General features: G+C 36.7%; 1 protein-coding gene across 2 annotated transcripts in view; it reads left to right on the top strand.

Annotated features, from left to right (window-relative positions):
* MAN1A1 (mannosidase alpha class 1A member 1) overlaps nucleotides 1-23,817 on the top strand; it is a 195,483-nt gene that overhangs the window by 144,719 nt on the left and 26,947 nt on the right. For both annotated transcript variants that reach the window (XM_053590549.1, XM_053590550.1), the window contains exon 7: nucleotides 23,376-23,499. In XM_053590549.1, coding sequence (XP_053446524.1) covers nucleotides 23,376-23,499 — 124 coding nt within the window. The remainder of the gene's footprint in view (nucleotides 1-23,375; nucleotides 23,500-23,817) is intronic.

Below are 23,817 nucleotides of genomic sequence, written 5' to 3'. Positions count from 1 at the left end.
AACCTTTTTTTCTTGTCATCTGTTCACTCCAGTAAAAGTATTTTCACTTTTTTTTAGAAAAGTCTGGGTTTTGTAAGCATTTAAAAGCTTAGAGTAATGAAATGCTACAGGTGTATTTTTCTTTATAATAATGCATTTTCTTAAAATTTTAATGAATTAAGAATTTTATAAGTTCATTATTCTTCATAAAATGTATAGGGTTTCCCCCCGATTATAAAAGAAATAACATATTTATTGGAAAAGCTAGGACAACATAGAAAACAAAAAGAAGAAAACAGTCACTCAATTTCAACCTACTTTAATACAATGTGTATCACTTAATCTCATTTTGAAAGAAACAACATTGAAATCATACACTTTTGTTCCATTCTTTTTTTCTTTTCATCTATTTTTGAGGTATTATCTGCCTACAAAAATGCACCCACTTAAAGTGTAACTGTCAGGGAATTTTGATAAATTTACATACCTGTGTAACCACCATCACAATGAAGATACACAGCTTTTCGTCATCCACAAAACTTTCCGTGTGATTCTTTATAATCATTCATTTTCTTCTTCTTGCCCCAGGCACCCACTGGTAAATTTCTGTCACTATAAATTAGTTTTGTCATTTCTGAAGTTTTGTACAAAGGGAATCATACAGTATCTGTTCTTCCATGGTTTGTTTCTTTTGCACAGCATACTGTTTGAGGTTCATTAGTGTTCGGTTCATGACAATTCACTGTTTTTGTTGCTGATAGTAATTCCTTGTATGGATATACCATAGTTTATTCATTCTTCTGGTTATTGACATTTGTGTTATATGGTGCAGTTTTTGGTGCACTTCAATAAAGCTGTTTATTAAAGTTCAACTTTTTATATGAACATTTTACATATTTCTCTTAGGTAAATATCTAGAAGTCAAATTGTTGAATCATATCAGTTTTTGTTTCCAACTATCTTTTAAAAAATGTTTGCATTAGTAAACAGCCTTGGACAATGAAGAGTCTAGAATGTCATCTTTTAAGACAATGGGAAATTTTTTTGTTTTGTTTTTTCTTTCCTTCCAGAGCAAAGATTAGGCAGAATAATGTTTCCATTTGGAGCAAAGATTGGGCAGGTTTGCTAGCAGGACCTTTAAATGATTACAGTTTCTACACCCACAGGGACAGCATCCAGCCAGGCTGCTGTGCTCTCCCCTGTATAATGCAAGGGAGGGGAACTGAGGCAAATAGGAAGCTCATGTTGCCTGCACTTCCTCTTTTTTCTCCTGTCCAGTGTTGCTTTGTGTTATGATTATCAAATATTTTTTAGTATTTTGATTCCTTTCATGAAACGTTAGCTCTATCACTTTGCAATCTTTTTTTCTGGTGATTGCTGTAGGAATCACAACCTACTTAGAATTAATACTGTTATTTCAAGTAAATTACAGGAACAGTATAGTTCTTATTAACCTTACTACTTTTTGGAAAAGAAAAATTCAGATAGAAAGACTGACTAACTTTATATTTAGCTACATAATTTGCCATTTCTGATGCCTTACTGTCTTTCTCTTGATCAGAGTGACTCTCTGTTGTCGTTCCTGTCAGCCTCGTTTTACTGCAGCTTTGCTGGCGACAAATGAGCTCAATTTTTTGCTTATCTGAAAATACATTCTTCTCTTTCACTTTTGAAGGAATGCTTTGTCAGATACAGAATTATTCCTATGTAGATTTTTAGTAGCTTTTTGAAGATGCCAATCTTGTGGCCTCTTGTTTATTTCTGGTAAGAAATCAGCCATAAATATTGTCATTGTTTCTTTGGCTATCAGAAGTTTGATTCAGATATACATAGCCAGGTGTGGTTTTTGTTGTAGTTACCCTGTTTGATAACTTGCTGGGGGGGGCGGGGGGTTTGTTCGTTTGTTTGTTTATTTTACAGTTTTTGGCCAGGGCTGGGTTTGAACCCTCCACCTCCGGCATATGGGGCTGGTGCCCTACTCCTCTGAGCCACAGACACTGCCCTGGGGATTTGGTTTGTTTTTTTTTTTTTGTAGAGACAGAGTCTCACTTTATGGCCCTCGGTAGAGTGCCGTGGCCTCACACAGCTCACAGCAACCTCCAACTCCTGGGCTTAAGCGATTCTCTTGCCTCAGCCTCCCGAGTAGCTGGGACTACAGGCGCCCGCCACAACGTGGTTTTTTTTTTTTTTTTTAATTAGTTAAGTTCATGGTTTTTATAAAATCTGGGGAGTTTTAGTGATTATTTCTTCAGCTAGTTTTTCTACCTGTTTTTCCTTCTTATGTCCTGCTGGGACTCCAGTTACCCTCGTTTTTTATAGAGATGGGGTCTTACGTAGTTGTGCAGACTGAAATGCAGTGGCATTCAAACTCAAACTCCTGTCCTCTCACAATCTTCCTGCCTCACCCTACCAAGTAGCTGGGACTACAAGTACCTACCACTATGCCTGGCTTCAGTTACACTATTGTTTGACCCTTTCGTGTTATTCCCAAGGTCTCCAAAGCACTGTTGATGTATATTGAATTTTTTTCTCTGCTCTTCAGCTACAATAATTTGTATTGATGACTTCAAGTTTATCCTGTCCATTTCTTTAGCACATTTTCCTTTAATTTGTTGGAATGTATTAAATAATTGCTTTAAAGTCATTGCTAAGTCCAGCATCCAGGCCCACTCACAGTCAGTTTCTGTTTGTCCTGAGCATGGGTCACATTTTCCTGTTTCTTTGTATGTCTAGTAATTTTTGGTTAAAAACTAAATGTTATATATAGGTTTAGCAGCTCTTGATGTGTATTTCTGAGAACTATTTTGTTGCTGTTTGGCTGGCAGTTAAATCTCTTGGAATCCAGCCGTAAACTGTGTCCTCTGCAGTGTGCTTTAGCTGCTATTTCTGCTCAGTTCTTTCCATTTCCAGCTGCTGTAGTTTTTTTTTTACCTGGCCTCCTAGGGGTCCTGTTTCTACCTATACAATTTAACATTCAGTCAAGGATGTGGGCAAAGTTTGTGGTAGGACATCAACTAGCTCTGTCCTCTGACTCTTGAAATCAGTAAGGATTTAGCTTCCTGCCTCCTGAGCTAGGCATGGGTGCAGGCGGCTCTGCAGTAAATAAAAGCAGCAAATGCCAAATCTCTTGTCCAGTTCTGGCTGTCAAAGATCAGGGTCCCTCTGGTTTCTCTCAGCTATTTTCCTGGTGAACCGTTGGTGTCTCCTTTGTGCATGTCATTTATCGGTCATCCTGGGATTTGGGCAGAGGTCATAGTAAGAATTTCAGTCCCATCTGTTCTATGGCTCACTTGTTTCCAGGATCCCATCCTAAATTTCTGGGTGTGCTTCCAGCCTTTAACTCTGTCCCGTGCCATCTTTAAGTAAAACTGCCATTTCTGAAACCGGGCAAAAAAGCTTTTTACTCAAATTCTTACTCATTGCACTTGCCGTCTTTCAGTGGCCAGTGCTCTTAGGCTATGCCTGCTTTGGGTCACTTTGAACGCCTTTAGATAGTTGAGTTTAAAAAATATACACACACACAGACATGTGCATATATATATATATATATATATATATAAAGATTTTATAATTGCCTCTTAGTGGGGTCTGTTTACCAACAAATTTTCTTCACCATGACTAGAAGCCAGAAGTCCTTCCAATTTTTTTCGATATTGTAAAGAATTTTCTGTATTATTAAATGTTCTCTTCCAACATAATATTTAATGGCTGCATACTATTAGATCTTGTAAACAGTCCATAATTTTTTAACCTGCCTCCTGTTGTTAGATATTCAAACTCCTTTCAGTCTGATAATAGTATAAATAGTACTGTAATATACAAACCATGTATTTATACTTGGGGATATAAGTATTCATGCTTGGAATAAAATTACAATTTCTTTGGGATAAATTTCTGGAAATTGATTTATTAAATTACTGAATGTGAATATTATTAATACTTTTGCAACATTTTTCTAAACATCCCTGCAAAATGGTTGTGGTAGGTTTTAGTGCCATGAATGAAAGATAAAATAACTTACTTTGCTTTAAGTCAGATAACTTATGAGATTGGATGTTGTTTTGTTTTGTTTTGTTTTCTGCTAAAAGAATTACTTGATTGGTTTTATAAAAGAAAAAATTATTCTAGATCTACTTTCTTTTTCTTTCTCTTCTTTGTCACGGGAGTAGCAACATTAGTAGTTTTATTCTTTTTTATAAACTGCACATAATGTGCTTACAATAATAAGAATATCACTTGTAATATGGTTATGTAACCAAAATAGTAGAATGAGTAGCTTTAGTTTATTTAGTTTAATTATTAGGCTTTTATTTCAGTAATAGGAATACATAGGAAAAATTTAAATTGTACAAAATATTTTTTAAAAATTTTGTATTTATTCCATCTCTTTCCCAAATTTTAAACTACTTTACTGAGATATAATTCATATACCATACAGTTCCCCCACCTAGAGTGTAAAATTTAGTGGTTTTTAGTATATTCTCAAAACTGTGTAACCATCAGCACAACTAATTTCTCTTCCCTTTTAAACAATGAAATAAGAGTACTAGATATTAGCCAGGCATATGGTGGGTGCCTATAGTCCCAGCTCCTCAGGAGGCTGAGGCAAGAGAATTGTTTAAGCCCAAGAGTTTGAGGTTGCTGTGAGCTGTGACATCCCTGCACTCTACCAAGGGCAACCTAATGAGACTCTGTCTCAAAAAAAGAGTACATACATTTCTGGCAATGTCATTTAGTAAAGAGATTATGGAGCAGGAAGAAGGAAGATCCGGCCACAGCTGAGTTTGTTTCCTCCCCACTCCCTAACTCTACCAGGATTTTAGCTGATTATATAAATAATGTTTTTAAGGCAATTGGGCATTTTTCAGGCTGTAGAAAGCTAGTCAAGGTAAAGAAGCTTTCCTGTGCTAACATATATATAAGATAAAGATTTTTTTTAAAAAAAATTAAGGCAAAAGGCAGTGAAATATTGATCACAGCACAATTTACAATCACAAAGATGTGGAATCAACCTAAGTGCCTATCCATGCGTGAGTGGATTAATAAAATGTGGTGTATGAGGCTCAACCATAAAAAAAAAAAAGAGATGAACTGATAACCTTTTGTAACAAGCTGGATGGAACTGGAGACCCTTCTTCTAAAGTGAAGTATGGTGAGAATGAAAGAACAAACACTTGTGTCAATATTAAGTTGAAACTAATTGATCAACACTCATTCATGTGCACATATGGTAGTAAAATTCGGTGGAAACCCAGCAGGTAGGAGTGGTGGTAGTGGGGGGCAGATAATTCACACCTGACATGTACAGTGCACACTGTCTTGGGACACACTAAAGACTTTGACTCAGACTGTACAAAAGCAATCCAGGTAACCGAAACGTGTACCACCATAATGTTCGGAATTTTTTTTTAATGGAGAAAAAATAAAATAAATTTAAAAATTAAGAAAAGAATACTAAAAATAAAGTGTCTTCCAAGAGTATTGAAAATAATGTTATCTTAAATCTATAAAAATAAAGAAATATTTTATGATAACCTTTTTATATTACATTAAAACTATAGTATTTATCTTAGTTGAGCAATACTGTAGCAAAAATAAGCTCTGTAAAAAATAGAGTTCTTCACTTTTTGAAGTTAGGTGGAAAAATTGGATGAACTGTTAATAGTTCTTATTGGCATCTAATACTGTGGTCATGTAGGGAAATGTCCCTACTTTTTGTTGGGGCGTGCTGAAACACTTAGTGAATTGGTATCTGTAATTTCTTTAAAATAATTCCCCAGGGTGGCACTTGTGGCTCAAGGAGTAGGGTGCCGGCCCCATATATTGGAGGTGGTGGGTTCAAACTCAGCCCCGGCCAAAAAGCACAAAAACAATAAAATAAATAAAAAATAAAATAATTCCCCAAAATAATATTAGTATGAAAAAATAATATTAACATGCTTATAGATAGATAGGAGACACAATTACAGCAAAACAAATACTAGTATTTCTTAAATCTAAGTGTGAGTATCTAATAAATCTAATGTTTATGTGCACTCTGATTTTACCTGGTTTGTGTATTTGACATTTTTCATTAAAAGTAAAATTTTAGAAAATGGGTCTGTTTCACAAAACAAGTATATGTTCTTGATGATGTGGTTAGTCTGCTAGTATTTATGTAAAAGGGGGAGGATATTTATTCAGATTTGTTAATATATGCAAAAAATCAGAATGAAACTCAAACAACAGTGATTATCTGTGGAGAGAGAATGGGAAAAGTGTGGATGGGGCAAGAATCAGAAGTTAAATTTTTTTGCATTTTATCTTTTTTATGCTTTTTTATATTTTAAAACATTGTGATAGCTAATAAAAACTATATATTGAGAGAAAGAGAATGAAAGAGAGGAAGAGAAAGAGAGGATATGGCCATTAAAGGCGGGATCCTTACAAAATAGAAAAACGTATTTAATGCTCAAAAGATGTTTCAGATGCTACTAAAGCATTGGGCCTGTGGATCTAGTGACTATTGTTGACCTGGTGATAATACATTTAGTATCTGCTTTGGTGGTATTAAGACATTGAACTTGTTTTTCTTTGTTAGAACATGTCAGCAGATTGTTTTATTTCCTCTTTATAGCATGTTTTCACTGGAAACTTTTAAAGGAGAAAAAAGTATACGATGAGTCAGTTTGGTACACATTGTTTTCCCTTTTTCTTTTTTTTGCAGTTTTGGCTGGGGCTGGGTTTGAACCCGCCACCTCCAGTATATGGGGCCGACGCCCTACTCCTTTGAGCCACAGGCGCCACCCTGTTTTCTCTTTTTTAAATGCCAGGTTGCTTCAAATAAATAAATATGGATTGGCTATATCTCAGTTTTCCGTGCTAATAAATTCCCTTTGCTTTCTTAGAGCCAGGAAATTGGCTAAGTTAACTGCTAACCTATGTAGGAGTGTTAAAAATGACATAATGTATCTGAAATAAGCAGAGCATACGTTGCAGAACTGATCAGGCCTGGTATGAAAACCAGCCCACCCCAGCCACTTAATAACTAGAACAAGTCACTTACCCTTACTGAGTCCTAGTTTCCTTTGGTAAACAGTAAGGTAATATTACCTACATGGTTATTGTAGCAATTAATTGAATTGTATAAACAATTTTTACTTGTCCTCATTTAAAAGAGTCATCCATTGTTTATTTTTAAGGTGTGAAGTGTGGGCCCTATGAAGGGCTCATACATTGCTTTATATATTTATAGGTAATTCTAATGAGAAAGTCATTTTATATGCAAATCAGATACTAGATGAAAGTAATTTCATATATAGAATACTATAGGAAAATTAAATCAATGTCTCTTCAGGCTTGCCAAGTAAAATAAATTATTGAGCTATCAGATTTTTACCCTTTAGAAGCTTTAAACTTTATATTGCACGTAACCTATTAGTTCACTGGTGATTGGATCAGTAGCTCTGAATATCAGAATGTCCTTTACAAAAATTATATATTATCTGTAGTAGAGCAGTTATCATAGTGAACAAGTCTAGGCCTAAGAAAGATTTCTGTGGTAGTCTTTGTGAATCATTCTAAAGTGAATATTATGGTAAAGTCCTCTTCTGGCAGATAATTTAAGAGAATAATTTTTACCAACTCCCTGTACAAATAATGGATTCAAAGCAAATAGATTTTTTAAATGATGATTCTATAAGAACACAGTTACTTAGCCACCTTGCAGAATACTGTACCTACCCTAAATAGATTGATAGTTTTTAACCCTCGATAGGAAAAAATCAGTACATAACATTTTCTTAGCCTTTCTTACTAAATTGTATAGTGTGTCATGGGTCTATGTGACTGTCTCTTACTCTTAGAAATACTTTTCTAGTTACCTTTTTCTTGAAGGCTTACAAGATATATAAGGGCTTTCTTAAAATGCTGTAATGCATACTTGGTAATTGCATAGCAATTAAATTGCTTAAAGAAAGTTGGCTGTTAACAGTAGCAGTTTGTTAACATTTTTAATTCTTGGGAATGCCTTACTTTGTTTCATTACTACTTGTGTTATAATTTCTATCTCTTAAGTGAACATTTGGTGAATTTATTTTTATTGGGTAAGACATCTCTAAAATTGAAGAGAAAAAACCAAAAACAGATTTTTTTTTTGGTTAGCTAAATGTCAATTGTTTAATCCAAAAAGATAAAAATGTTTTGCTGGGCTAAATCCTATAGTTTCAAAGCCTTTTCTTGTGTATTATCCCGTCTGATCCCGCTAAAACCCTCTGAAGTAGGATATGCAGGTGTCAGCTTTGTGGGTCTGTAAACTGCTGCCTTAGGAGTTTAAGAGACTTGTCCAAGAGCACACTTGGAAATTCCCTAAAGGCATTAATTTTGTTTAATGATTATCTGACCTATTTCCCTGATTTACCTTCAGCCTCTCTATTGCCCAAATTCTTTTGGACAAAATGGCCTCCATTATTTAAATGCAACTATTTTCCCCTCTCCTAATGAGGAAATATTAATGGAACTACTACATTTCTATAAAGAGGAAATAAATCAATGAAATTTTGCAGTAAAATCAAAAAGAGAAAGAAATGCTAAGAAAAAATTAAAATACAGTAAGACTTCATCTAACATCAGCAGTTGGTTCTTGGAAACTGACTTTTAAGCTAAAGAGAAAAAAGAAAATGTATAACTAAACCAATTTTACCATTGGCTAATTGATATAAAAAAGAGTTATGACCACGTATGACTGGTTGCCAAAACATCAAGCTTCCAAATAAAGACCAAAACACGTTTAATATTAAACACTGAAATAAATGTGAGTGTGTATATATATATATATACACACACACACATACATATACAAATATGTATTTTTTTAATAAGTTTCATAAAAACAAGGAAGATAATCAGTTACTTCAATTCAGGTTAGCAGGTGGTCAGAGTTTCTTCCATTCGCTCGGGGCCCCAGGCAGGAACCTGAGCTAGACAGGGTAACATCCCAGTACAGGGAGCACCCAACACACACACACACACACACACACACACACACACACACTCACTCACTCACTCACTCACTTATTCACACTGGGACTTTGTAGACACACCAGTGAACCTAACGTGCGCAGTGTGGGGAGACAGGAGGAAACTGAAGTCAGTAGAGAAAACCCATGAGGCATGAGGAGAAAGCACACACTCCACGCAGACAGCAGACCTAGCTAGGAAGCAGGGCATTTTTCTTATCAACGTTCTAACAAAAGGACATGGAATGAAATGACATTGTTTGAGAACCTGCTGTACGTTAACGCTCCCTTTTCAGCAGTCATAATTGTAATAGCTAACCTATTGAACAGGCGAGCCTAATACTATAAAAAAGTTATATTGTTTGGAGAAGAAAAATACTTCTAGCTTAAAAAGTAAACTTTATTTATATATTATACTACTGGAACTTTCATTGTTGAATCTAATTAAAAGGGGGGAAAAAGTTATTCCCCATATTTTCAGAGATTTTAAGACATAATCTTGGATGACAAGACTTCCTAAATAGGACTAAGAACCCAGAACCTATATAGGGGTAAATATTGGAAAATGTTACCAAATAAAAATTATTAGAACCCAAACATGACTAACATCAAAAGACAAGAAATCAAGAAAAGGTTGCAATATACCAGATGGATGAAAGGCAAGTTTTATTAATGTATAAAAATATCTCTCTAAAGCATTAGAACGAATACTTACATGGTTAATATGTCATGGTTGCAACATTTTTAAAAATTAGAAGAGATTGGTCTACATGTTTATCAATAGAGAATGGAATTAATAAAACAGAATTACCCATTTTATGCAGTGTTACCATGCAGCTGTTAAAAAAGGCTGTTCTAGAAAGGTGTCTGTGATGAGCTAATAATTGAGATAGGGCTTGGTAAATAATTTATATAATCTAATACATTTTATTGAAAACAAATTCTCTCTCTCCATATATATACACACACACACATATAATAAATTGTATGTATGTATATACAGCAACATTATGTGTATGCACTTAGATACATAGTGTTGGTTAACTAGGATTAGCAGGAAGAATTACAATGAGGGAGGGATGCAATATTAGCTTTTTTGCAAGTCATCTTTTACATTGTTTCAGTTTTTACAATGAACATCCATTTCTTGTGCCATTTTTAAAATTTATAAGGAATTCTTTTTTAAAAACAATGATGTATAAGCAATACTATACTAGGAGTGAAATCTGTGTTTTACTACATGAATGAGACAAGTTTATAAAGAGGTATATTTATCAGAAAAAGAAATCCACTGGCCATTGAACCTTGGAAGCTTACAACTATGGAAATGCAAGTTAGAAAAGCATTCAGATGTTTGTTTTTTACCTAGAAGTGTGAACACATTTAAAAATTTGATAAATGCCTTGTTTAGCAACCAAAACATTCTCATGCACACGTGGAGGGAATGGTCTCAGGGCATACTCTTTGGAAGGCAGCTAGTTAGTGCTTACTACACTTTAAATACATACTTTGTGACCTGGAGTTCCACTTGTAGGATTTTATCCTAGAGGAAAATGTTGTCTGAGTCACAGTCATCCACACACCAGAATACTGTGCAGTTAGAGTGAGACAGAGCACCAAGATGATTTATTTGCTTTTCATCAAACGTAGTATAAGTTATACAACAACGCGCATAGTATATTTCCATTTGTATTTTGTTTAATTTTGTCACTTATGTACATGACTGTACACTAGGAAATTTACGAAATGACTGTAGGTTCTGGAGTCTGGCATAAATTCATTTCTTATTACATAATTTTTTATATCTTTTCCATTTTTCTTTTTTGCCGTATGCCTATTTCACAATTTTCAAATGATTTCAGAAAAGTGACTGCAAAAAATAGTTTCTCAAATTGAATAAATTGATCTTTATAAATAACTGAAAGGAAAATAAATTACATTTGGCTTTTTCTTTGTAAGATTGGGTGATAGTTACTATAGCAAGATCTGAAAACAGGATCTCGGCTTGTCCTTAGCACACCTGCTCCCACCTCACTCTTTTCCATCTTAACTGGCATCAGCCCTCACTAGCTGCTCAGCCAAAAAACTAGAAATCATCCTTGATTCCTGTCTGCGCAACAGCTCTCACCTCCAGAATGTAAACTCCGTCCTTCCATGTCAGTTTGTCTCTATGGGTCCCCAGGCCAGACCACTACCACCATCTGCCTCTTGCCTGGACAACTTCAGTAGAACCTCTGTCCGTTGACCACCCCAGGGACTGGAACAAAACTGACCAAAATATGGAGGTGGTCAACCCAAGGAACTAGGTCTTCTGTACTGATACCTGTATGTAGTGCCATCCAGTCTGTGACAGTTAGGTCACCGTAAGGTGGTCAGCTGTGGAAGTACTGCTGTGTCTGCTGGCTGGCTTCCAGGCTTATTTTCATGTAGTCCCTCTTCCCACAGCATCTGGAGTGAACTTTGAAAATGTGAAGCATATTTTTATCACCCACTGTTTAAAAGCCCAGTGATTTCCCATTGCAGTGAGAATAAATCCAAATGCTTACTCTGGCCTAAGGGCATTTGACGATCTGCCCTTTGTTAACTTTCCAGGAGCACTGGCACTGGAGCCCCCTCTCACTGACTGTCTTAGCCACACCAGCCAGCCTTCTGTTTTCACATGCTTTACAGGGTGGCACCCACCTAGGGCACCCGCAGGACTCCCTCCCAGGTCTTCACCAGCAGGTTCATTCCATCCTCTTCAGCCTCTCCGGGAAGGTCCCCCCTTCACCATGTTCTTCCCAACAAGCTAATTTAAAGAAAATCCTTGTCAGACTTCCTCGCATCAACCTGTTTTATTTCCTTCTTGGCACTGCCCATTACAAGATAATTGTGCTATTTTTTACATTGGCATTCTCCTATTAACTGAAGTAAGTAATCTTAAACTCTAAAATGTATATTTTTCTCATGGGATCCAAGAAAACATTTTCATTTTGAGTGAAGAGAAAAATAGCCCATAAGCATTGTTGTTGTTGTTCTTAAATTGACATTTGTGAAAAAGAAGGAACTCATCACAACTGTAAGATTTATTTTGTACCAAGAGTCAGCCCAATCCATAAAATCCTGGTTCATTGCTGTATTTCTCAGCAGTTGACTTCAGACCAGATCTATCTGGAAAGGTCTGGCCTTAGTCTGGTGTAATTGTTCTGAAGTTCAGCCTCTTCCCCTCCATTCCAGATCCCTCTCTTTCAGGGATTCTTTTTCTTCACCCCGCATTAGCAGTCCCCATTCCTTGTGGTTAAGAATGAATTTTGAGAGCCAAATTATTACCTAAAATTCTCTGTTTGCCATGTACCTGGTACTCTGGCAAACACCTAAAGGTAAAAATGAGAAAAATTATTGTGTCTGATTTCAAAATGTTAGTTTACTGTTTTTATTTTAGCATTTTCTAATGCTTTCTGAAAATCAAAGTTACCAAAAGTAACTTTGGGTGCGTGTGTGTGTCAGTACTTATTTCTCTGGGTTATTTCCTTAAAGGTAAAAAATGGTGATAATTTTTGGTTTCAAAGTACTATACTGATGTTCTTACTTCTTTTGCATTTTACAGAGCAACCATTGAAGTTTTTTATAAACTGCAGACATGTCTGTCAGCACTCATATTTTGAACATTTCTTCTAGAAAATATGTAATTTTACTATCAAAGTTCCACCAGCCATTTGCTATTCCTTTAAAACATTTTAAATATTTTTATTAAATGTGTTTAATAAACTATATAAATATTTATGGAGTACATCTGATGTTTTTGATACAGCCATACAATGTATAATGCTCCAATTGAGGTAATTGGGATGTCCAGCACCTCAAGCATTTATCATTTCCTTGTGTTAGTAACATTCTAATTCCACTCTTTACATTATTTTAAAATATACAAGAAATTATTGTTGACAGTAATCACCATGTTCTGTCAAATATTAGATCTTATTCATCTATTTTTGTGCCCATTAACCACCCCTATTTTATCCTCCCTTTTACATTACCCTTCCTAGCCCCATGACCATCATTCTTTAATTTTAATCAATTGCTTTAATTTTTAGCTTCCATGTATGAGTGAGAACATGAGAAATCTGTCTTCCTGTGCCTCCATTTCTATCCATGTTGTTGCAAATAACAGGATTTCGTTCTTTTTTTATAGCTGAGCAATATTCCATTGTGTATGTGTGTATATATCACGTTTCCTTTATCCGTTCATCCATTGATGAAAACATAGGTTGATTTCATATCTGAAACATTCCTTTAATGTCAATATCATCATTAGGTACATCTTCAGTATATTTTTTCCAAGACTATAAGTAATCTTAGTCATGTCTAAACATGTAAATTCAAAGTGAACACATAAAAGTATAAATTCATGTAAAATATTTTAACTATGGGTAACAAACCTTGCAGAGAGCATTTCTGAATTTTATACAAAATATTATGGATGACCGAAATGTGTTAGAAATGGATGTGTTGTTGCCTGTTACAAATGCAACGATGATCAAGTTATGGCACCTACGATGTGAGGGGGTTGGTGGTGGAGAAGAAAAGAATTGTTTTTCTGCCTTGAGATCTTCTGCTCCAGTTAGGGAGATAAGCTAAGCATGAAAAGTTAAACACAGAAGATGTCGCAGGCAGCCTGGAGCTGACTATATTATGTTCATTATCTTTTAACACTGACTGTGGTTTATATATGGATATTTCTGAGGACCCAAACAGGGCAGATCTGGTTTTATTATGGCAACCATGTTCTGTTGAGAAGAGTATCTGTCTTTCTTGCTGAGTTTTCCTCTTAATTCTTCATTGTCCTCTTCATTCTTTTGTCATGATTTTTTCCAGTCTTTGTGTTTTTAAAACTTTAGTTGCCAAACTGTTTCATAACACAGCTTCCAACAGCTTCCAAACCATAAGTTGCAGGCAGAAGGCATGAAAATAAGAATGAAGTAGCTTGATAGCTTTATCCTCCAGCATCTGCTGAGAGTAATCCCTGAATCTGTTTGCTCTTACAAAAAGCAATGCACATATTTTTGTGTGTTATTCTCATGTAAAAATTTGAAACTAAGAACAGCTACCAAGTTGTGTTGAAGTTATGTGGTGGTTTAATTAACTAGCTTCTTTGGGTTGGAGTTATATCCAATGATAAGAGAAATATCTAAACTTACCTTCTTGACATTAATTTATCATTGGGAATTTGAGTAGTACCATATGTGGCATTTAACTACATGTGCCTTACTGTAAGATCCATTTTACTGATTCTTGCCTTAAAACAGTTTGTGACCCACTCTGAATTATAGTGAGTACTAAGCTATTGAGCATCAAGGAATGAACCCTTCCCGATTCATTCCAAGTGGCTGAGTAATCTGCACAAGACCCACAGTAAGGATACGCTGACCTAGATAATCAGATATCAATGTGCTTTATTTACCATTCAGACTAAGTTTAACATCTTTTATAAAAATTTAATTAGACTCACTTGATCTTGGCGAAATAGCTCTGGAGAATGCCCACAGGAAGGACAGAAATGGTTCTCCAAAAACTGTTCTCTATTCACCTGCCTTAACAAAAATGTAATTGATTGAGTTGCAGTTGAGACTCTACCTTTCTAAAACTTCAGGGCAGGATTTCTTGACCCCAAAATACTTGAGCATGTCTTCTGCCGTGTTTGACGTTTACATTGCACAGTCACAGCACATAGTAAGCACTCGGTAAATTAAGACTGACTGACTGGCTCAGTCTTACATTGCTGAGTTTGGCAAGGCGCATCTTCAAAATTATTTATTTTTTAACCTGTTGAACAGAATCATTTAATATTCTCCTTTTATACCTCAGAACTTCTGCCAAAAACTAACATTAGTTTTGGCATAATTGATAGTGAACTGTTCTTTCCAGCAATAATTGCTCTGTGTCCTGAGATCAATGGTGCCAGACTTTTAGTTTCCATGAACCAAGTAACATCTCCCTAATTATTGAGAGACCTGCCTTAGGTTACCAATGTTTTTATTTCATTGAAAAAGCATACATTCTCCACAAAAAAACTATTATCATTTATTTTTTTTTAAAAAATGGGCGGCGCCTGTGGCTCAAAGGGGTAGGGCGCCGGCCCCATATGCCGGAGGTGGCAGGTTCAAACCCAGCCCTGGCCAAAAACTGCAGAAAATAATAATAATAATAATAAAAAAATTTTAAAAAGGTAAGGTTCGTGTCACAAAAAAAGGAAGGATGTAGATCCAGAATAAAAGATAATCACTTAAATTGAATAAACTTCAGCCTTCATAAGAATTTACCATCCTGTTTGCATTTTCCTGATTTCACCCCATCTCGTCTTAGAAATCTCCACTGCAGATCATTTCAGATTTGTGATAGTAAACCACATGATCATCCTGAAGAAAGTGACACCAAATATAGGATTATATATATTTTTTTAATTTCAGGTTAATGTGAGGGTACAAACAGGTCACAATATTTGAATTTTTTAGGTAGAATCCTTATAATTGTGTCCCACTCCAAAAGGTGTGCCATATACCCCTACTTGTGCCCAGTAAGTGGGAGTACCCCAAGCTCTCTGCCTTCCCTTATTCCCCCTCCCCACAACTTGAATTGAAATGAATTTATTTCCTCTGTGGCCATGAATTAGGCTTCATATTAGTATTGAACACATTGGATATTTGCATTTCCATTCTTGTGATACTTTACTAAGAAGAATGTGTTTCACCTCCATCCAGGTTAATACAAAAGATGTAATGTCTCCATCTTTCTATGGCTAAATAGTACTCCATGGTGTACATATACCATCGTTTGTTAATCCATTCCTGAATTGATGAGCATTTGGGTTGTTTCCAGGATTATATTATTTAGATATAAGTTTGGAGTGGGAGACAATGACACAACCCCTTTGGTTTTGTCTTTTGATTTTATTAAATTAAGCATATTTCTTGGCACTGCTCTAGACTTTGGGATCATACATGTGCATAAAACAGGATCTCTGTCCCTGACAATCATAGAGTCTAGTAGAAGTGAGCAATGTAGCCTCTCTGGTTGTAGCAAGAGACACTAGGGCAGAATGTAGAGTCTGGAGTCTGTATTGATTTCATATAGCTTGGTCCATAGATGATCCACACACTCCAGAATAAAAAGAGGTAAACAAATAGCCAAATTTCACTACAGACTTAATATCTTAAGTATGGTCTTAGAATGATGATAGTGTTAAACTCTTATAGTGTAACAATGTATCTAAAACCAAAGTAAGTGAGAGTTACATACAGGAGGATATTTGGCAAGCTCATTAATGAACTACCCTTTATGAAGAGGGAGTATATTCTGCTTCTCTTCTAAAGTTTATTAGAAAAGTATCTGAATAGAAATGATTGTAGCTATCTCTGCCCTGGTGTTAGAGGACATGAGGTGATGATTTACCCCAGAGAAATCTGGTATATCCCAAAGGTTAGAGGGGCTACCAGATGAGGTGGGCCGCTCCATTTCAAGGAGAAATGGCTCTGTAAATAGTGGACCTTTATGCCTCTAACACACGTTCACAAATCCATCCTCATCAGTTTTGATCAGTATACCAATGTCTTCCACTAGAGAAAATATAGATATTTTTCTCTAAAAATAAGTAAGCTTAAAAAAGAAACTACACACACCACTGAACTGTTCATAGTGGCATAAAATAAAAATAAATTTGTTTTAATTTCCGTCACTAAGGTATATTTAAATACATCAGAATATATCCATTCAAAAAAAATTATTTTAAGGCTATATTCTTTCAGTCAGATACTATGCACTCAACAATGATGATGAGGTACATGAACAGGCATGGACGATGTCCATGAAAAATGCTATGTGGATTTAGAGCGAGATGTAGAATATGATTCCTTTTTTTAAAGTAAAATAATAACATTCCTTTTTTTAAAGTGAATGTATGTACATGCATACACATCCTCAATTCTAAAGGCACTGAAATGCTTTCTCCTCGGTTGAGGAGAACCTAATGGTAGGATATCCCAGTTTGCCCAGTAACTGGGCAAAAACTGCATTCACCTTACCTGCAGTGACTGCAGTTCACTGATGGTCGTTAGCCAGGAGGTCTTACCCAAAGGACAGCTAGGAAAGAGAATGACGACATCTTTGGACCTCAGGAGCAGGTCATTTATAGAATCTGAGAGCGCTGCTCACCTTTTCAGTGTTGGTCTCCCCCCAGCTTCCTCCACGGTCCCAGATAGTCAAATGCAAGGATAGCAGTACTGAGAGGAAGAAGAAGCTAAAATAGCAAGTATTTGATTCTAGCTCTGCCTAAAAGAACTACCCATGATGAGATTGAATAAGATATGACTAATTTTAAACATTATTTTGGCCCTCAGTTAAGAAGTTTAAGTGTGGAACTTCTTTGGAGGTTTAGCCTACTGTTGTTCAAAAGAAGTAAGCTATGGGTTCTGAATCATTTAGTCCAGTCAGACTTCCTATGGACAAGCTGCAGTAGTATCTCAGCGAGGCATAGCATGCAATTCCCCTGCAATGGTAGGTCAGCTTTTAGTGTGATCTTAAAGAGCGTGAACTTAAAAGATCAACATTGCCAACCTTTTGGGGGAAGAGGCATTTGTAAGTGAAGCCTAAATTGCTTTATTTCAAAATCAGTTAGCTTGGGGAATACAGCTAATGAAGCAATCATTTGCGAAATTTCTAATTATTCTTTCCCAATTTGCACTAAAATCCAAAAGGAATAATATTGGGTTATCTACTCTTTTGAACTAAATACCCTGTGTGCCTTTGCATATGTAAGGCTTTGTAATAATATATAGGATGGGGGGGAGTGTTTTCTTTTGAAAATTGATAATTCCTTTACCTAACAATTGCAATCAGTGTAACCTGGCTTATTGTACCCTCAATGAATCCCCAACAATTAAGAAAAAAAGAAAATTGATAATTCCGTAACCCCAAGAGGTAAACCAATTTTATAAAGTTGAAGGGAGTTTATTTACTAATCAGCTAATCAGAAATTATTCAGGCAAGAATAATTCTTTATTCGCCGGGCGTGGTAGCTCATGCTTATAATCCCAGTACTCAGGACGCCAAGGCAGGTGGATTGCCTGAGCTCATGGGTTCGAGACTAGCCTGATCTAGAGCAAGACTTTGTCTCTTAAAAAAATAGCCAGGAATTGTGGTAGGCACTTGTAGTCCCAGCTACTTGGGAGGCTGAGGCAAGAGGATCACTTAAGCCCAAGAGTTTGTTGCTGTGAACTATGACATCACAGTACTCTGAGGGCAACTTAGTAAGACTCTGTCTCAAAAAAAAGGAATAATTCTTTATTGGTCCATTTCTCATTTTGCATAAAATAGCAAGGAAAAGGAAATTGAAAGTCATACAAAATAGTTTGTAACTATTTAATACTTTATATTCATCTGGCAGTGTTTTTGAATTATTTCAGTTCTGTAAATTACTTTTTTGAATATTTTAGGGAGAATGTATTAATGATCCAAATTGTTTCTGGGCAGCCTAGTCTATAACATTTGCCTTTAGTTCACTTAAATTAAGATTATTTTGAGGGGACACATCATTGTTCCAAAACAGTTGAATCATTACGGGATTCAGGAAAAGAGCAATTCTCCCAGGGGATTTAATTGTCAGAAGGATGGCACCATTATTACTGTAGTTCCTTCCTCTGGCCCATTAACCATTCCCAGGAGACAGAAGAGCACATAAAAGCCCGTTGCTTATCAGAGCTATGAAGTCTATAAATAATTATACCTTCTTGTATGTAGTAAAGTAAGGAGAGGAAATATATTACTACTGCTTTAAAAAGTACATTCAAATTGTAGTCTCTAAAGCAACAAAACAGTGTTCAAAATTCTCGAAAGAATCACAGTGACTCAATTTCTTTAAAGATTTATTTCTAATTGCAAATTGCCAAATCAATTATTTTTGTTGTGATGTTTTACCTACTTTTTTATAAAATACTATAAATTTAAATTAAAAATTGAAACATGTATATTGAATACTAGTCATTTAAAAATGGAAAAGCTAGTAATTGAAGGAAACAAAAATAAATGAAATGAGAGTGATACAAAAGTTTAAATTTTTGTTCGAGGATCCTTAGAACCAAATGCTCGGCCGCTCCCAGCGCATGTTAATTGCCTTTTTGTGTATACATTTCCATATGCTGACTTGTCATTTTAGTTTAAAAATGTAGTCGTTGCAACAAGTTTGGGAATATTTACATATTCCTCCCTTTCTTGCCTGTCTTATGGAACTAATAGTTTCTGAACACAAGCTACTATTTTAGCTTGACAATATTTTTCTAGATATTATTAGTGTTTATAAATTAGGCCAAATAAAGACCACCACAACTGCCTTTAAAATACTCTGGTAATAAAACTGAAGTTAAAGACATTTTAATCCCTCACCCCCATAAATGAGCTTCGTTTTGGCCCAGAGGTCAAAAATGCCTAGCCTTTGGTAACATGGGATGCCCCGGGCATTCTGACCCCCAGACCAGTGGAGCAGAACTGTCTGGACTCATCTCCCTCTGTCACAAACCTACTGTAATAACAAATTTCCACTGTCCATATGTCATTTGAGAGATAAGAGCAGTAAAAATATATAGAGTCCTCAGTCAGCTTAGAATCTGGAGACAGAAATGACCACAGAATCATTCTGTTCGTTGCCTTCATTCTAAGTTTCATTTGAGTTCAAGATTCTAATGTCATTCAAGATTCTGAGTGACTAAATCTTGGTTGTGACTCAGTGAATGCCTGCTATGCAAACCAGGAGACCGCCATCTCCCCGAAACAGGCACATGCCAGCTGTGGCGGCCATGGAGGTGGGGATTGCCCCATGTCATCCCCCAGATTAACCCACATGTCCTTGAAGCTTTGCCTAAGAGCAGGCGAGTGACCTTATGTGATATGTGAAACATATATGGGGTTGTGCTGCTTATATTTAAAAGTTAGTCCAACCACTGATCTTACAAGTAATTTTACCGAAAGACATTGATTCTGTAGGCTGAATGAAAAGTAACCAGAGCCATCGTTTCACAGAAGCAAACCTCATATTCTACACCCAGTTTTCTTCCGGTTAGCGTAACATTCTCTCAGCTAGTGCTTTGAATCTTCTTGGGCCCTATATAATTAAACAGTGATGGAGGAGAGTGCTGTTTTCCTTCTGATATAAATGTGTACAAAGGAGGAAGGGAGAATATATAACCTTTTGAAGTCTCAGTTTTTCAACATACTGAAAAATGTTCAGTATGTCTCTGGTTTTCTCTTGACTCCCACATTCATGGTCGGGAACAAATGTGTGGACACAGAGTAGTTGAGTTTTAGTTGAGTGCGTACCCTCTGCTTACCCTTCTCATCTCAGTGTGCCACCACATGTCCTCATCTCCTGAACTGGAAAGAACCAGGCCTTGAAAATCTGGAAGGTGGGCTGAGCTTCCCGAACACCCTGTTCTCTCGCAGGGTGAAGTCATCATCGCCTGCCCTTCCCTCCATCCCCCCCGCCCCGCCTTATGTTGCAGCTTTGGTTTTAATATTTCTCTAGACCATGGGAATTTGTAGTTCTGATTAATAGGCTTACTGGCATTGGTCATTGGTGGAATGATTGGAATAAGAAATTGATTTGGTATGACAACAAATTAGTGACCAATTACTATGTGCATTTGCCGTATGTTAATAAAATTTAGAAGTAACTGTCCATCTTACTTGGATGACTGTTTATTCCTTTTATCTAAGCCAATTATGAAAATAAAAACTGACTCACATCTCTAGAACCTAATAAATTTAGGGCATTGTGTAAAATGAATGTATGGTTCTCAGATCACTTGTGTTTTATTTTTTATACACTTTTTAATGGGTGTGTTGCACACAGGTATTTTGGGAACAAAATCTAGATTTTGCTGTTAAAGGGGACAGGGAATGAGAGTGAGTCTAGCCCAGGATTCCAGGCACCAGCTGTCCTTGTTTTCCTTTCCTTTGCTGACAGATGTGCAGCAAAAACAAAGGGGTTGTTCAGAGATGAAGAGGACACCAAGGGCAGCCTTTAAATGGAGTCTGCCTTGGAAAGAGGAGGGGTGTGAGCATTCCACAAGCCTTCACTGCCTGGCCTCGGCTTACCCTGCAGCCTTCCCTTCTAACCTTCCCTTCCCACCACTCAGCTGTGCTGGAGACTCCCTTTGGTTCCTGGCCAGCCTCTCACTGTGGGTGCCATCCATCCTATCTCCTCCCTTCATCATTCTTTCCTCACTAATCTTACTTATCCTTTAAGAATCAAGTCAGATATTAAAACCACAAGGCGATACCACCTCACCCCTGTCAGAAAGCAATAGATGTTGGCTTGGGTGTGATGAAGGGGGAGCACTTACACAGACTCTCAGTGGAAATGGAAACTAGTTCAACCTCTATGGAAAATAGTTTGGCTGTTCCTCAAAGAACTAAAAGTGGACCTACCATTTGATGTCACAGTCCCACTGCTGGTTATCTACCTAGATGAAAAGGAGCCATTTTACAAAAAGACAACTGCACCCCCAGTGTTTCTCACAGTGCAATTTATAATTACAAAGATATGGAACCCATGTAAATGCCCATCAGCTGTGAAGTGATAAAGAAAAAGGTGTAGGGCGGCGCCTGTGGCTCAGTGAGTAGGGCGCCGGCCCCATATGCCGAGGGTGGCGGGTTCAAATCCAGCCCCGGCCAAACTGCAACAACAAAAAAATAGCCGGGTGATGTGGCGGGTGCCTGTAGTCCCAGCTGCTCAGGAGGCTGAGGCAGGAGAATCACGGAAGCCCAAGAGCTGGAGGTTGCTGTGAGCTGTGTGACGCCACGGCACTCTACCGAGGGCAGTACAGTGAGACTCTACAAAAAAGAAAGAAAAAGGTGTAAATATAAACACACCGTGGAGTACTATGCGACCGTAAGAAGGAATGAAATGTGGTGGCAGCACCTGGGATGGTGCGGAGACTATTTTTCTAAGCGAAGTATCTCAGGAATGGAAAACCAAATACCACATGTTCTCACTTGTAAGTGGGAGGTAAACGAAAGGTGTAGATGCTCACAAAGTTGTGCAATGACTTGAAAACTAAGAAGGGGAAGAGTTGGAGAGGAGTGAAAGATAAAAATCTGTCAGGTGCACTGTACGTAGTACACTATTCTGGCATCAGGTCCACGAAAAGCCCTGACTTTGGCATTATATAGTCCGTCCATGTAACAGAAAACACTTGTGTCCCTAGATCTATTGACATTTTTACAAAGAAGCAAATAACACTAAAAAAAAGATTCAACTCAGGATCTCCTCCTTGCAGAAGCCTTTTTTCTATGATCCTTCACATGTCCTAGCTTTAGGTACTCAGAAAACTCTGAACGTGTTTATCTTGGCACTTACTGTATTCAGTGGAAATTATTTATGCTCAAGTCTTTTTCCCCCATTACACAATAAGGCCTTTAAGAAAAGAATGATTTATCATCTTGTATTCCAATGCCAATGCAAATAGTCTGCATGCAATGAATGTGCATTTAAACTAAAACCCAAATGTGGATTTTGAGGTATCTGAAAAGGAATGTATTGGTGAAGAGAATAATTGACTTTACTTTTTATTTGAATTACCACATATGTCTTGAGGTTTTTAAGTGGCTCTCCTGAAATAAGCTATCCTGGCACACGTGATCATGTCTTGGGAGTCCCTTTTGTGTGTTTGTACGTATATATGTTAATAGCTTTTTTAAAAGACTCTTTAAAAAGCAGTTCTCTGAGATGAGCTATGAGACAGTAAGTTTTGAAGTTCTTGCCTTTGACTCTTTCAGATTTGTATAACATAATTTGTTGAGATTCTTGAGCATAGATTAGAAAAGACAGGGAAGGAGTTAGTGCCTTAGAAAAGAGAGCAGTGTAAAGATAAACATAAGAAAGGAAATCTGGTAACGGAGGGACGATTTGGAGAGGACAGGACGGGTATATAACCAACTAAGCAATTCATATAAAATTTATCTTCTATCCAAATAAAATTTTGAATATAATGTAAATGTCTAAAATTCCATGGAATCTCAAACTGAAATGAATTAAAATGTTGAAGGGTTTTATGTGGGATTAGGGCATGGGAGGCTCTAGGTCTGGTTTGTTTATATTCTGTAGCACTTGTGCCTTCCAAAATGTTTGCCTGTCTATTCATCGGCAACAAGCACACAGCAACTCCTTCTGACTTACGTCAACACTAATTTCCAATTTGGAAAGAGCAGTCAAAGCCTAAAACTAGTTGCCAAAGAAAACAACACTTGATTTTACAATATTCATAGTTCTCTATTAGCTGAGATGCCATTATTAAAAAGCTGTCATTTTCATCTCTACTATGTAGCACTGTGAAAAGTGGAATTAGTCTGACCAATACCTCTTCTCTTCTTCAGTGGTATTGGAAGGAACTGGCCCTGGGCCTCCGGAGGCAGCAGTATTCTGGCAGAATTTGGAACTCTGCATTTGGAGTTTATACACCTGAGCCACTTGTCAGGAAACCCCATCTTTGCTGAAAAGGTGAGATTCTCCACTAGGCCTTACCTTACAGAGTAGCACTGATGAGACACACCATCCTGTCCTGGGGGATTTAGTAATTTTGAATTGGAAAATAACCCCCAATACAGCTCATTCTGAAGTTTTGTAACGTGCAGTGTTTCATTTGACCAAACTGTAAACCCACAGCCCTTCCGTGGCACCATTCCAACTCAACGGTGAGAGGGCCTGGCTTCCAGCTTTACTTGAGGTTCTCTGCACCTTACGTAGGTTACTGTACCTGTCTGAATCTTGTATCCTAATATAAAAATAATTTAGAATTGTACAGACTACATGAGTCAA

Source organism: Nycticebus coucang, chromosome 5 (genome assembly GCF_027406575.1).
Source record: "Nycticebus coucang isolate mNycCou1 chromosome 5, mNycCou1.pri, whole genome shotgun sequence".
Taxonomy (NCBI): Eukaryota; Metazoa; Chordata; class Mammalia; order Primates; family Lorisidae; genus Nycticebus; species Nycticebus coucang.
The sequence above is the reverse complement of the archived record's forward strand: the minus strand, read 5'-3'. Positions and strand labels throughout refer to the sequence as shown.